The sequence below is a fragment of the Girardinichthys multiradiatus genome, chromosome 21 (assembly GCF_021462225.1).
Source record: "Girardinichthys multiradiatus isolate DD_20200921_A chromosome 21, DD_fGirMul_XY1, whole genome shotgun sequence".
NCBI lineage: Eukaryota > Metazoa > Chordata > Actinopteri > Cyprinodontiformes > Goodeidae > Girardinichthys > Girardinichthys multiradiatus.
This window is the reverse complement of record NC_061813.1, coordinates 9,804,672-9,817,937: the sequence shown is the minus strand read 5'-3', so window position 1 is coordinate 9,817,937 and position 13,266 is coordinate 9,804,672. Positions and strand designations below refer to the sequence as shown.

The 13,266-nt window shown below is 47.6% G+C and overlaps 1 protein-coding gene across 2 annotated transcripts in view; it reads right to left on the bottom strand.

Annotated features, from left to right (window-relative positions):
- The window catches only part of LOC124857917 (outer dynein arm-docking complex subunit 2-like), a 62,610-nt gene that overhangs the window by 23,588 nt on the left and 25,756 nt on the right, over positions 1–13,266 (bottom strand). The window contains exons 1-4 of one of the 2 annotated variants that reach the window (XM_047349499.1): positions 13,186–13,260; positions 2,949–3,095; positions 2,374–2,583; positions 1,517–1,750 (exon numbers count right to left, since the gene is read on the bottom strand). The exons of the other annotated variant lie outside the window; for it this stretch is intronic. Coding sequence (XP_047205455.1) covers positions 1,517–1,750; positions 2,374–2,583; positions 2,949–3,056 — 552 coding nt within the window. The 5' untranslated portion in view covers positions 3,057–3,095; positions 13,186–13,260. Of the gene's footprint in view, positions 1–1,516; positions 1,751–2,373; positions 2,584–2,948; positions 3,096–13,185; positions 13,261–13,266 lie in introns of those variants that run through there. 2 annotated transcript variants of the gene reach the window in all.

Here is a 13,266-nt window from a genome sequence, read left to right as displayed (position 1 = left end):
GAGCATTTTTTAAAATGCTGGTGCCTATCTCCAGCAGTCTATGAGCGGGAGGCGGGGTACACACTGGACCCGTCACCAGACCATCGCGTCCCACTATGGAAGAAGCAGTAGAAAATGACTGACTGACTTTAAATGCTCTTAACCTACGGGCCTAAATGAGGATTTTGACAAAAGTGTTATGTTGTAATTCAGTATATCTTTTTGTTCATGTTTGTCTTTGTGTTGAACCTGTGGTCTATGATTCATGACGGCCCTCGCCTGGTACTCCTTCATAGCTCTCTGTTCTATGGTTGTAGTCTATTTTATTGTGGATCTGGGGATACCTTATTTAGGATGCCTTTCCTAACCCATATTTACCATAGAACTACTATACCACTGTATTTGAAAAGTGCTGTTTTGTTTCCTTCTTTCTTTCTTTCTTTATTGACTGTGACACATTCCTCTGTGGCATTTTGAAAAGGCCTCCATGTGTAAGCTTCACGGTCAGAGTCTTTAGACCTCCCAGAATGCTTTGCTTTAATCAGATGAGTGTACACAAGTGTACTGCATACTGCCAAAGATCAGGGTAGGACTGACCTGTTTTTAACCTGCCTGTTCATTGTTGTACTTTGTATGCTCTGATGAAGGTCTCTCTGACCTAAAGCTCACATTAAAAGGTGAAATCTTGTACAGAATAAGTGTGCAGAAATCCTCTGTTTGCCATTGTTAACACTTATAAAAACTGTTTTGTCAATAAAATGTCTATAACACCTTAAATTCATTGCTAGCTGTAGTTCCAGGTTAACCTTTAAAGTGTTTTCAGCTGTTGGACTTTGTCTTTAATTGTCCCTTCTGGTGTTCAGTATTCGATTCATTCTTCCTGTTAATTTAGGTTCTGTTTAGCTATTGTATTTCCATGCCTGTGGTACTTCCTGTTTATTTTGCTCAGCAGCCATTTTTCTCTCAGCTCCCTTGTCTTGCTTCTCACACGGCGGCCATACATTCTGTTGTCTGGACTCATCTGGACCTGATTCCATTAATCACCTCCTAAGCGTTAGAAGTCCATCAGTTTCTGTTACATCTTGCCAGATTCTTGTTTCTTTGCTCATTTCCAGCCCTGTTTTTCCTTGTGTCACCTCTATTTTTAGATTTTGTTGGATGATTTTTGATCCTGTTTCCTATTTTTATTAAATCGTCAAACACACCATGACTCTCCTGTTGTCCTGTCTCCATTTGGGTCCTACAACAACTCCATAAATAAAGGTTGAAGCTCCTGAATTGTAGAAATCTAACAGAGGAAAAAAACATGAAAAAAATTCCAAAGATGTACTAAATATGTAATAAATAACTACTGATAAAATGAAATACGGCAAAGTTATGCAAAGTTTGTTCTGAGCATTAATGATTAAATTGGATGAATCTAAATATAACCATATGGACCTGAACCACAGTGACCATTTACACTAACAACTGTTTCACTGAATCAGATTCACACGTCTAACAGCAAAGAACAACTTAATCCATGGGTTCTCCTCACCTGAGAGGCACATTCCTGCAGGGTGCCCACAACAGGGACCAGCATGTTCTCATGTGGAGACCTGAGCAGGCGTCCCAGCAGAGGGATCCCCCCAGCTCTACGAATGGCCTCCTTGTTCTTGGTGCTTTTGCTGCAGCTCCACAGAGCTGAGGCTCCACAGCGGGCCACCTCCAAATCCTTCTCCATGTTTGCTCTCAGGTCGGCTGAATTAGGGAAGCAGTCCAGCAGCTTTACCTGATCAGAGAGAGGCCCCCAGACTTACATGTGGATAAACACAAACAGGAATGTGAGCAGTGAGACAAACACCTCCATGGACACATTTCCAAACCTCAGTGGAGCTGACATGAATTCAGGAGCTCTCTGAGGTTTGCTTGCTACATTGGGCTGATAATGGAGGCTTCCAGATGGGAACAATAAGCTGTTAGCCGTGATTAAGGGTGTAATTAAAACTCTATTACCAGCGGCTGTGTGAGGATGGAAACAGCAGAGATGCAGGATGGGAAAACTGTCAGGACAGATGTTGATGTTAGAGCTGAAAAGCCCAGTGTGATGGTTTATGGGCATCATTCAGGGTTCTGACCCATAGTTCCACTGCACAGTTCTAAGGTGGTCTTGTAGAACAGCATGAAATGAATCTGCCTCTGTGAGCGACTCGCGCATGAGCACATCCGATATGGAGCGGAGGAAAATATACAAGCCATGGAGGCTTTAATCACTGCTCCTTCTGTCAACAAACAGGTCAGAGGATGGAGGAGACATTCTAGCTGCTTTCCTCAGCACCCACTCTGCTACTTGTTGCTCATGTTCCACTGCAGCCTTTAATAAGCAAACGTCCATCTTTCTGAGCTCAGACTCACCAGTTTCCTGATTCCTCCATGTTGCCTGACGGTTCTTCTTGCTCTGTGGAACTTGGTCACGTTTGCAATGGTCTCAGCAGCTAAGGCCTGCAGCTCCTTCACTGGTGAGTCCAGGTTGTTCACCATCCTCTGCAGGCCTCTCATGTGTACAATGGTCTGTTGGAGCTGAACGTTCTGGCTGATCTTTGTCAGGATCTTTAAAGACCCAATCTGAGCATAAAACATTTAGGACAAAACCAATAATATGTAAGAAGGAGGAAGAATACTAGGTGTGCTGGATGATAACTGTTGTTTCTATGGCAACATGAGGTCTCCATTTGTGCTGAGATACAAAAGCATCTGGAAGTCAAACACTCAGCTGCATTTCCACTGAGAGTAGATCAAAAGTCAGAATAAAACCAGTTTAAAAAGCTTCCAGACATGTCATACTGGTGAAGAACAGCTGCCCTGTGTCTTTAAAAACCTGCTCCCTACCAACACTCCTGTTTCAGGAACTAAAACCCAGATTGACACACAAAAACAGTTCTGCTCAGGCCTGCAGACCATCCAGGTCCAGCTTCAGCACAGCTGCTCACTTTGCATCTGATGTCGTTTGTATCCAGCAAGTTCAGGAGGACTTCCAGCCCACCTAAGTCCAGGATGGCCAGTTGGCAGGTCTCCTTCATTAGATCCAGCTCCATCATGGCGCAGAGAATGAGCACAGAGACTGTCTGGTCCGCTGCCTGAAAATAAGTTGGTCCAACAGGAACAAAAAAAATGTTAGAGAAAGTAAAAGCTGCAGAGGTTGATGCAGTGCTCATACTATCACTCTGTGTTCAGTTTCTCTCTGAATATCATTGTTGTTGGACTTGTTTGGTTGTTACTGCTGGCTTGTACGTAGCCTTGTGCTGGCAAACACTGAGGGAAACATTTCTTCTGCTGAGAGACTGCATCTCCAGAACCAGAACCTGACTCTAGTATGAATGTTGTATTTAGATGCTTGTTTTGCCTTCGTCATGTTCTCCTCACAGCCAGAACTGAGTGTGGATCATCAGTACAAACCAACATAAACACCAAGCTGTGGAAGAAATCAATAAATATCCTTGAAATGGGGTGTCAATAATCTAAGGTAGATTTTCAAACAGGCTCCTCAGTGGGGACCTATATCCACAGTCTCAGTTGTGTTTGATCAGATCTTCTTCACAGAGCAGTTTTCTGACTCTGCAGGATAACAGGAACATGTGTTCTCCATATCATGGAGCTAAAGCCTAAATGTGAACCATTTGTCCATTACCAGCAGTGGATCTACTGCTTCCTTTGTCTCCTCCAGTCTAACTCTTCAAAGGATTCGCTGGGCGAGCTTCATACCTTGTAAAAACAACTAAAAATGTGATGTTCAGGAGCGCCAACTGGGAAATCAGAAAACAGATCACATATTTTCATTTTCAGACGCTTTGGTCTTGGAGGATTGTCGACATTCTTTAAAACATTGACACCATCTGAAACCTTCTATGGTGAAGGATTTCTGACGTTCCTTCAGCAGGATCAGAGCAGATGCTCAGAGAGGAAAACATCCAACCATTATTCATCCTTAGAAGATATGATTCAAACTGATTTAGGCTGTTTAATACCTGCATCAATGCTTTCTTTGCTCACAAGTGTTAAATGTGATTTATTTACCGTTTAACAATCTTTGTTTACCAGGCTGGAAAGATCCAATTAGTTTCATTATTAACAATCACTAACTTGTCTATTCAGGCTGCGAAGCTTTCATTGAAAGAAGATCAAAATAAGTTCCCCGTCAATGACTTCTATGTCCCTCAAGGCATTACAACATGGTGGCTTTACAAGATATATTGGAGGTTTAATGAACATCAGAGAATGAAAGAATCTTCTTGGGATCTTGAGTACCTCCACAGTATAGTGATGTTAGAGGAAATGCTCACTGGTAAAGGAAACAAGGTTAGTCTGAGTTTGTACCGAGGTACTGAAGGAGTAGACCCACTGACTGAGTAATACTGTCCAGCTGTTAAAAATACATAGAAATAAAGCCTAAGATATCAGTGTGAAAAGGTCGGGCTGAGAGTCAGAAGAGATTTGATTGTTATCAGATGGCTGAGTGAATGACCTGAGAGCGAGTCAAATAACCACAAAGTCCCCAAAGAGGTCTAAATGTCCAGCTATGTCCTGCTCCATTTGACTCCTTAGAGGTTAGAACCACAGGAGGATCAGGTGGATTAAGAAGTGATTCATTACAAGCTCTTCTAGCTGTTAGCAAACAGCTTCTATAAAACCTTTATCTTCTTGTAGGATGAAACTCTATAGGTAAAACAGGAGGAACCAGTCTGAAGGACCAAAACAGAACCAAAAGGTTCTTTGATCAACTTGATGTGAGCCACATAAAGAGGCTTTCCACTTGTTGGTTCTTCTCTGACTGCAGGTTTCTCCACCTGAGCTGCCTAACAGCAGAAGCCTCCACGTGGCTGAGTGGAGGTCTTCTTCTAATCTGGTTCCTCTGGAGCTGCAGATGGGATTCTGCAGACACAGTCTGGCCTGTCTGAGCAACTCCAGGCCAATAAATCACAGCACTAAGTGTGTGGAGCAGGAATGAGGTCAGCAGAGCTGCCAGGGATACCCTGTTGACCCTTCATGTAATGCTCTTCTGCATGTGACCTGGACGTGCTGCTAGGAGTGAACATCCGTATCAAGTCTGCTCTGATCTGCAGAACTGTCTGCAGTGTTGGATTGGTACCAGATGGATTCAGTCCACTGACACTGCTTTGTAGATCTTAATGGAAGAGAAGAGAGGTGAAACCTGACAAGAGTTTGAACTGAAGAGGATGGATCAGTATCTATACTGCAGGTTCAGAGTGAGGACCACCCAGTAACAAGAAGAACCCAGTCCCTGGATGCATCATAGAAAGGATGCTGTTAGAACTGGACAGAATGAACGAGTACTGGATGTCCAATAAGATGAAGCTGAATCACTGTCATAAAATGAGTGAACTCCATGATGAGTAAAGATCTAGTCAGGTCTTTGAGTTGAGAAATGCTTTGCTCCCAGCAATAAAATGCTGGATTTATACTTGTTAGAATAAATCTCCACATCTTTTGACTGAAAGCTGTAGTTATTATGAACAAAATCAAACCATCAGTTGTTACAGGACAACATAATTAGTCACAAATGAGCTTCTGTTGGAGAAACCTGCTGATACTGGCTGCTGCATGGATTAGTTTTATTGCAGCAATCAGTCATGAAGCTCCTAGGAGAGAAGAACAATGCAGCAGTACTGCTTCTGACCAGCAGAGGGGGGCAACCTTGATGAGGACAGAGCACCACAGTGTCAGCAGCCTGCATCCGTCAGTTACTGTTAAATTCATTAGTTTCATGAAATCCTCAGTTCATATTTAAACAGGTTTAACATCATCTTCTTCTGTGGTAAAAAAAATCTCTCTAGTTTTATCAGCTCAGTTTCTTTATGCTACAATTAGAATGAAGCTTTAAAATCTACCAGTAGTTCTATCTGCTGCTTCCTTCCTGTTAATGGAAAGATGTTTCTAACAGGGATGATAAAATGGAGCTGACACTTTAACACTGATGCTTTAGAAACTGGAGCATGAAGTGACAATTATGTCAAACAAACACATGAATCCATGTCTCTCAGAAACTGACTTCAGTCTGCATTCTGGATGTTGTGAGAATCAACATCAGCCTCATAGAGGCCCAGATCTGTAGTCATCCAGGTAGAAAAACTTTAGGTTAAGGATTTAACCCCGGTTCTCTGAAACATGAGTGAGGTATCTCACTATGGACACGCCTCCAGCGCCTGTCCCCCAGAAGCTCTATTACATTACGCCAGCCTTGACTGGCAGGCGGAAGTGACGCCCGCTCCCATGGGAGGGACTTCCTCCCAGTATAAAAGTCGACGTCACGTAGGTAATCTTCAGTTTAATAAGCACACCTCTTCCTCGCTCCCTGCAAGGAGGGTGATCTGGTGAGATACCTCACTCATGTTTCAGAGAACCGGGGTTAAATCCTTAACCTAAAGTTCTCTTTCAACATTCGATTCGGTATCTCACTATGGGATATTTCTGCTCCCGTATTGCCAGATAAGCTCACTCGAAGACCAACAGATTGCATCTTGCATTCATGGCAATGTGGAACCCACACCCAGAACCGTGTGAGCCAGTGTGGGCCTGGTGACATCCAGTTTATAGAAGCTAGTGAAGGTGTGAGGGGTCGCCCAGTTGGCAGCCTCACATATTTCCTCCACAGGTATACCCTGGAACAATGCCCAGGATGAGGCCACACCACGAGTGGAATGAGCCCGCAGACCTGCAGGGGGTGCAAGGCCTCTGCTCTCATAAGCCATAATAATAGCCCCCACTACCCAATGCGAAAGACGTTGCTTTGTGAGAGGCTTTCCTTTATGTGATGAAGCCCACGACACAAACAGCTGCTTTGATTTACGAAAATCTGCTGTTTTTTCCACATATAACCGCAGAGCTCGTACTGGGCAGAGCGTATGCAGTCGTTCATGCTCCTGAGAGGAGAATGGTGGTGGGTAGAAAGCCATTAATTCAAGGGCACGGCATGGCAGAGCCGTAGCAACCTTAGGTATAAAGGCAGGATTAGGTTTCAGTAAAACCCTTGACTCACGCAGAAACTGCATGCAGGACGGGTTAACTGAGAGCGCTTGAATGTCACTCACACGCTTAGCAGAGACCAGAGCAATCAATAAGGCCGTTTTAAAGGAAAGCACTTTGAGCTCAACCTGCTGCAACGGTTCGAACGGTGCACGTGACAACGCATCGAGTACCATAGGTAAATCCCATGAAGGAGTGAGGCTCCTCGACACTGGACGGAGCCGTCGTGCACCTTTCATGAATTGACACACCAGGGGGTGCTGCCCCACTGTTTTGTCACCAAAGCCAACGTGACAGACTGAAATAGCAGCCAGGTACACCTTCACAGTGGAAAAAGCCAAGCCTTTATTCAACAGTGCCTGCAGAAAAGTTAAAATGTCCGACACAGGGCTTTGCATTACGCTCACCAACCCACGAATGCCTGCCATTTACCCTCATACACGTTACGCGTGGAAACGGCCCTTGCATTTTGAATTGTGTCAATAACGTTCTGGGGAAGCCCACTGGCAGCCAGATTTAACCCCTCACAGGCCAGGCCCATAGGGCCATGCGCTCTGGATGCGGATGAAATATTTCTCCGCGTGCCTGCGTCAGGAGATCTCTGCGGAGGGGAAGCCGCCATGGCTCGCCGTGTAGCATCTGAAAAATCTCCGCTAGCCAATGTTTCCCTGGCCAGCGGGGAGCTATCAGAATGAGTGAGTGTTTTCCCTCTCGCACCCTGGCGAGAGTAGGAATGATCAGTTCCAGCGGGGGAAAGGCGTACAGTAGGACCGGCGGCCATTTGTGCGCTAGAGCATCCAGTCCAAGCGGAGCTTGTTGCTCTGTCAGTGAGAAAAACATTGGACACTGAGCATTTTCCCCTGATGCGAAGAGGTCGACCTCCGCTCGGCCGTACCTCTTCCATATCTGGGACATCACCTCGCTGTGGAGTTTCCACTCTTTGTAGCGGTGATTGCCCCTTGACAGCAGATCCGCGCCTCTGTTCATTACCCCTGGCACGTGAGTCGCTCTTAGCGACAGGAAGTGTGAGCTGGTCCAGATTATCAGTCTGTATGCCAGCTCGTGTAAATGACGTGAGCGCAGACCCCCCTGTCTGTTGATGTAAGCAACCACTGTTGTGTTGTCCGTTCTGACCAAAACATGGTGCCCTTTGATAAAGGGCAGAAAGTGTCTCAGTGCCAGCATCACGGCCAGGAGTTCCAGACAATTTATGTGAGCTGTCTGTGTTAGTGGACTCCAAACGCCGTTTACCATCATCCCCTCGTGAGTGGCTCCCCAGCCTGTCAGCGAGGCGTCTGTGGTAATTACCTTCCTCGTCAGGATGGTTCCCATGGTAACGCCGGTGTTGAGAAAACCGGGACGCTTCCACGGGCTCAGCGCGCGTGCACATATGAGAGAAACCAGGATGCTGCGGTGAGCATGGCGTGTGGGGCTCAAGCTGAGTGACGCCACCCACCTTTGAAACGGGCGCATGTGTAGACGGCCGAGTGTGATGACCGCCAGCGCAGACGCCATCAGACCCAGCAGTCTGAGGCATAACCTGAATTTCACCTGTGTGCCTCTGCGAAAGAGTGCCAGACAAGCCTGAAAGGCTTTTACTCGTTCCGCTGAGAGGCGCGCTCTGAACTCGACTGAATTCAGGGACAGGCCAATGAAGGTGATTGTTTGTACTGGGGTTAAAATGCTCTTTTCCCAGTTTATTGTGAATCCCAGAGCTGTCAGATGTAAAGTAAGCATCTCGGCATGCGTCATGAGCTCCTCTAAAGACTGAGCTGCAATCAGCCAATCGTCTATATACGTCGCCAGACGCATCCCCCTTTCCCTCAGAGGCGCGATGGCTGCCTCGGTGCATTTCACGAACACACGTGGGCTCAGTGAGAGGCCAAAAGGAAGAACCAGGTACTCGTATATCTTTCCCTGAAACGCAAATCTGAGGTATTTTCTATGAGTGGGGTATATAGGGATATGAAATATGCGTCATTCAAGTCTATGGAGACAAACCAGTCTCCTTGACGCACAAACTTTATCAGAGCTGCGTGTGTTAGCATCCTGAACGAATACCGTCTCAGATATGTGTTCAGAGCCCGCAGATCCAATATCGGTCGCAGACCCTCGCCCCTTTTCGGCACGAGAAAGTATCTGGAGTAAAACCCGTCTCTGCTTTGCTCCGGCGGTACTAGCCGGAAAGCTCTTTTGTGCTGCAGGGAAATGATTTCCTCTTGCAGGACGCGAGCGGACTCTCCCCGGGCGTATGACTGTACTATGCCCTTGAAACGGGGTGGGGCTGTCACAAATTGGAGCCTGTATCCCTTGGATACAGTCTTTATCACCCAATCTGACGCTCCACACGCTCGCCACAGCTGAGTGTTGTTTGCCAGTGGACCTAAAGGTGCTTCCGTGTAAACACTGCGCAACACCGGCTGAGGGATCTGCTGTTCTGCTACAACTGCCAGCTGCGCTCGCCCCACGTCTGCTTCTTCCACAGAAAAAGCAGCCTGCTGTGTTAGAGGTAGGGTGAGAGCTCCACCTTGAGGCCTCATGTGCAGCTGCACGGCCATGTCCTGTCCTTGTGTTATTTTTAACATATTTTTCATGTTTTTTTGTTGTGGCTGCGCCCTCGGCTCCAGGCCTGGATGTGTGCCAGAAAACAACTTTATTGAACATGTTGTGAAGGGAGAAGGTCGTGTTTTTAGACACTGGCATGTGTTTGTGGACTGGTGTGTGCTTTATGGCCACAGCAGCGGCTCCACTGAGCTCTCGGTAGCTTTGATCCTTCACCACCGCTTCGGTCGGCTCTGAACGATGAGCTCCAACGTCGGTTCTGCAGGCCGTTTGAGTTGCCTTGAACGTGGCGTTCTGAACTCAAACTGGGACAGGATGTGTCCTGGTAGGGGGGGTGCAGGTGTCTGGCAGATCCTGCTCTCCCACCCCGAAGACGGCTCCCTAGGTAGCGCGCCTCTTTTTCTTTGCGCTCACAGTAGCGGAAGGGGTCGCTTGGTTTCCCGGCGTCGTCAGGGGAGCGAATGGCTTCCTTCCCCAAGCACCTTTGAGCTCGGTTTGTTTCCCACGGTCTGCTGACTGCGGCTGAGGCTGGCGTTTGGGGATGCGGTAGGCCGGTCAAGCCGCCGCTTGAGCGAACGGCACACGGGGTGCTGGAGGGGGAGGAGGCTGCGCTTTCCTGGGCAGACACAGCTTTAGCGCTTCACCTTCCCTCTTCTTTTCCTCATAGCGTTTTTGCATGGCTGCCATAGTGGGGCCGAATAAGCTCTTCGGGTCCACGGGGGTGTCAAGGAGCTGGTTCTTCTCTCTTTGAGACAGGCTAGAGAGGTTCAGCCATCTAGCTCTCTCCTGAGTGACCATCAGGGCCATGGCTCTCCCGGATGCTTGGACAGCGCTTCTGTGGAGACGCAGGCATAGGTCTGTCACCACGCACAACTCGTCCCACAAATCGGCCATTGGTGTGCCAGTCCTGTAATTCCGCTTGGTAAGCGAGGAGAAGAGACGAAGCGTTTAAGGCTTTAACAGATGCAGCCACCGCCTTGTAGCTTTTCTCATTCAGAGCGGACTGAAAAGAATCAGCTTTGAAGGGAAGGGTGGGTCCTGCCGCTGTCATGGCTGACTTCTGCGATGGGTGCAGGTGAGATGCCAGCAGAGGTTCTACGGGAGGCAGATGTGAAAAACCGCCGGCCTCCATGCCCGTCCAGTTCAGCGCCGACCCTCCCAGGGCGGGGTTCTTGGCGGTGAGAGGATTGCTCCAGGACCGGGTTGCTTCCTCGAGGCACTCGGGAAAGACCTGCAACAGCTGTCTGCTGGAAGATTTGGCTCTAGGAAGCCGCTTCCCCTCATATCGAGATGTGGTAGTTTCGGTGAGGGTTTCCGGCCAGTCGATGCCCAGCTTCTTTGCTGCCCTTCTGCAGACATCATGGAGGTCCGTTGCAGTCGGGTTTGGGGAACCGCAGCGGCTGGTGTCATCCGTCACCGAGGGCTTTGCAACCGACTGGATGGCATAAGGCCCGCAGTCCAGCTTGTCGTCGTCAGACCCGAGACTGATGGACTCCACTTCAGATTTGGACTCGGCATTAGCAAGAGTGCTGAAAACTGGAAGTGCGGCCTCGTCTTCCTCTGGGTCAGTCAGTGGCTCGACAGCGTCGAGTTGATCACCCCAACTGGCTCCAGCCAAAGTGGGCTCTCTCTCATCAGTACCAGGAAGCTCCGGTGGCGGGGGATTGGCTACCCCCATCATAGGATCAACCTCTGACAGGCTAGCTTGGCGTGCTAGCCTGCGCCGACGAGACTTAAGGGAGTGCCGTGCACAGTGCTCGCAGCTCGCCGGTGACGCCAACGCGTCCTGGGCATGTTGCAGCCCCAGACACGAAGCGCAGACAGAGTGGCTATCTGCCCCAGCTATGAGGTTGCCACATGTGCAGGTTCTAGATGGTGGTTTGACTCTGTTCATGGTGAGAACGAGTGCAAGTTACACAACTTCTTAAGTTCCGTTAAGGTTGCAGCTAGTTTGGTGACCAGTTGCAGCGCTGCTGTTTGGCGACAGACCAGCGTTGAAAGGGACTCAGAACAGTTGAGCACAGTTATTGAGAAGCGCTCGGCGACCAAGTTGTTAGCTCGCTCTGTGAACAGTTAAGCTAGCTCAAGTTGCTGTAATGACCGTCTGAGAGGTGCTTCTGGGAGCGAGAAGAGGAAGTCCCTCCCATGGGAGCGGACGTCACTTCCGCCTGCCAGTCAAGACTGGCATAATGTAATAGAGCTTCTGGGGGACAGGCGCTGGAGGCGTGTCCATAGTGAGATACCGAAACGAATGTTGAAAGAGAACAAACACTTCAGACCCATGGGCCAGTATTCCTACAGAAACCTCATCACAACACAACCAGAACATCCATGAGTCGCTGTGTGAAAGTGTTAAACTTCCTAAACAACAAGCAGCAGTCTGTGGTGTGAGGGGAAAAGATCTCCTCCTAAAATAAAACAGGTATTTAACTTGGCTCTAGCTGAGTTTCAGCCTCTGATGGTAATGATATTAGAAAATGACCACAGGGCAAAGGTCAGAAATAGCTGCACTGTGTGGTTTCCAGACAGATAGAAAGCTGGGACATGTTGCTTAGAGCTACATGCATCTTTCTGAAGCAGGAACACAAACACAACCTTAAAGCAATCACACAGTCACAGTCCTGCTGCTAATGTTTAAAATACACTCAGCAGTGTGTTGATTCTATCTGAATGTTCCCTCTTTCATATCATTTACATCTTTTTCCTCTTTCTGGAAACAGTGAATTCCTCCTTTTAGACTGGGAATTTCCTTCCATTATTTTCTATTTTCTTCAGCTATAAATTCCTACCCAGAATTCCTGTTGACTGCAGGGTTTTCTCCAAAACGGTTCCTCAGCTGCAGTGAGCAGCTTCTTATTTAGCAACAAGCTGGAAGTCAGAAGGTAATCAGATCTACCAGGAAATCACAAACTGTTTCCTGAACATGTAGATATTCTGGATTACTAAAATTATACAGCTATGAAGGGATTTTTACTGCTGAACAATGAGGGACAGATGGTGAAGATACTTTTCTAATGTAATCTGTCTGAATGATCCTGTCTAGATAATATATAACAGGGATCAGTAAAGGAGGCAGGGAATTCTCTGAAGGTATTCCGAGGTTTTCCCAGCCAGTCTGGGTCACTGCTGCTTCTGTCTTATTTTCCTTCCATGTTTTGACACATTAATATTCCCCGTATGTCCGGTCAGATCTATCACAGACCAACTTCATGTAAATGTGTTTGTGGTGTGGCCAAACAGGCGTACAGCTGCTGCTGTCAGACAGTACTTCCCCCTGGACCTTGGCAAGAATGGGCAACCAAACAGGTCCGTGTCAGAACAACAAGAATCCAGCCAAACACTTCAGGAAGCATCTCCATACAAAGCAGAGCTTTAAATAGGAGCAGCCTCCAGTTTATCTCCTCTGACGTCCATCTGACTCTGACTGAGTCTTGATAGAAACAGTTGGGATGGTCTTATAGGAACTGGGATTATCCTAAGATAGACGGACAGAAGAAGAGCTCTGACTTTCCTGGTTCCTGTCAGCTATGGCCTGCTTCGTCTCTGGTAGAACAACTCTCACTATTCTGGGATGGATCCCATCAGAGGAAAGAAACAACAGTGTTCCTGGTGACCTTCTCCTACCTTCAGGTACTTCACTAGTTTCTGGATCTGCCAGTATTCAGAGCCCAGGTCTGTGTTGGTCTCTGAACGTCGCTCTGGCTG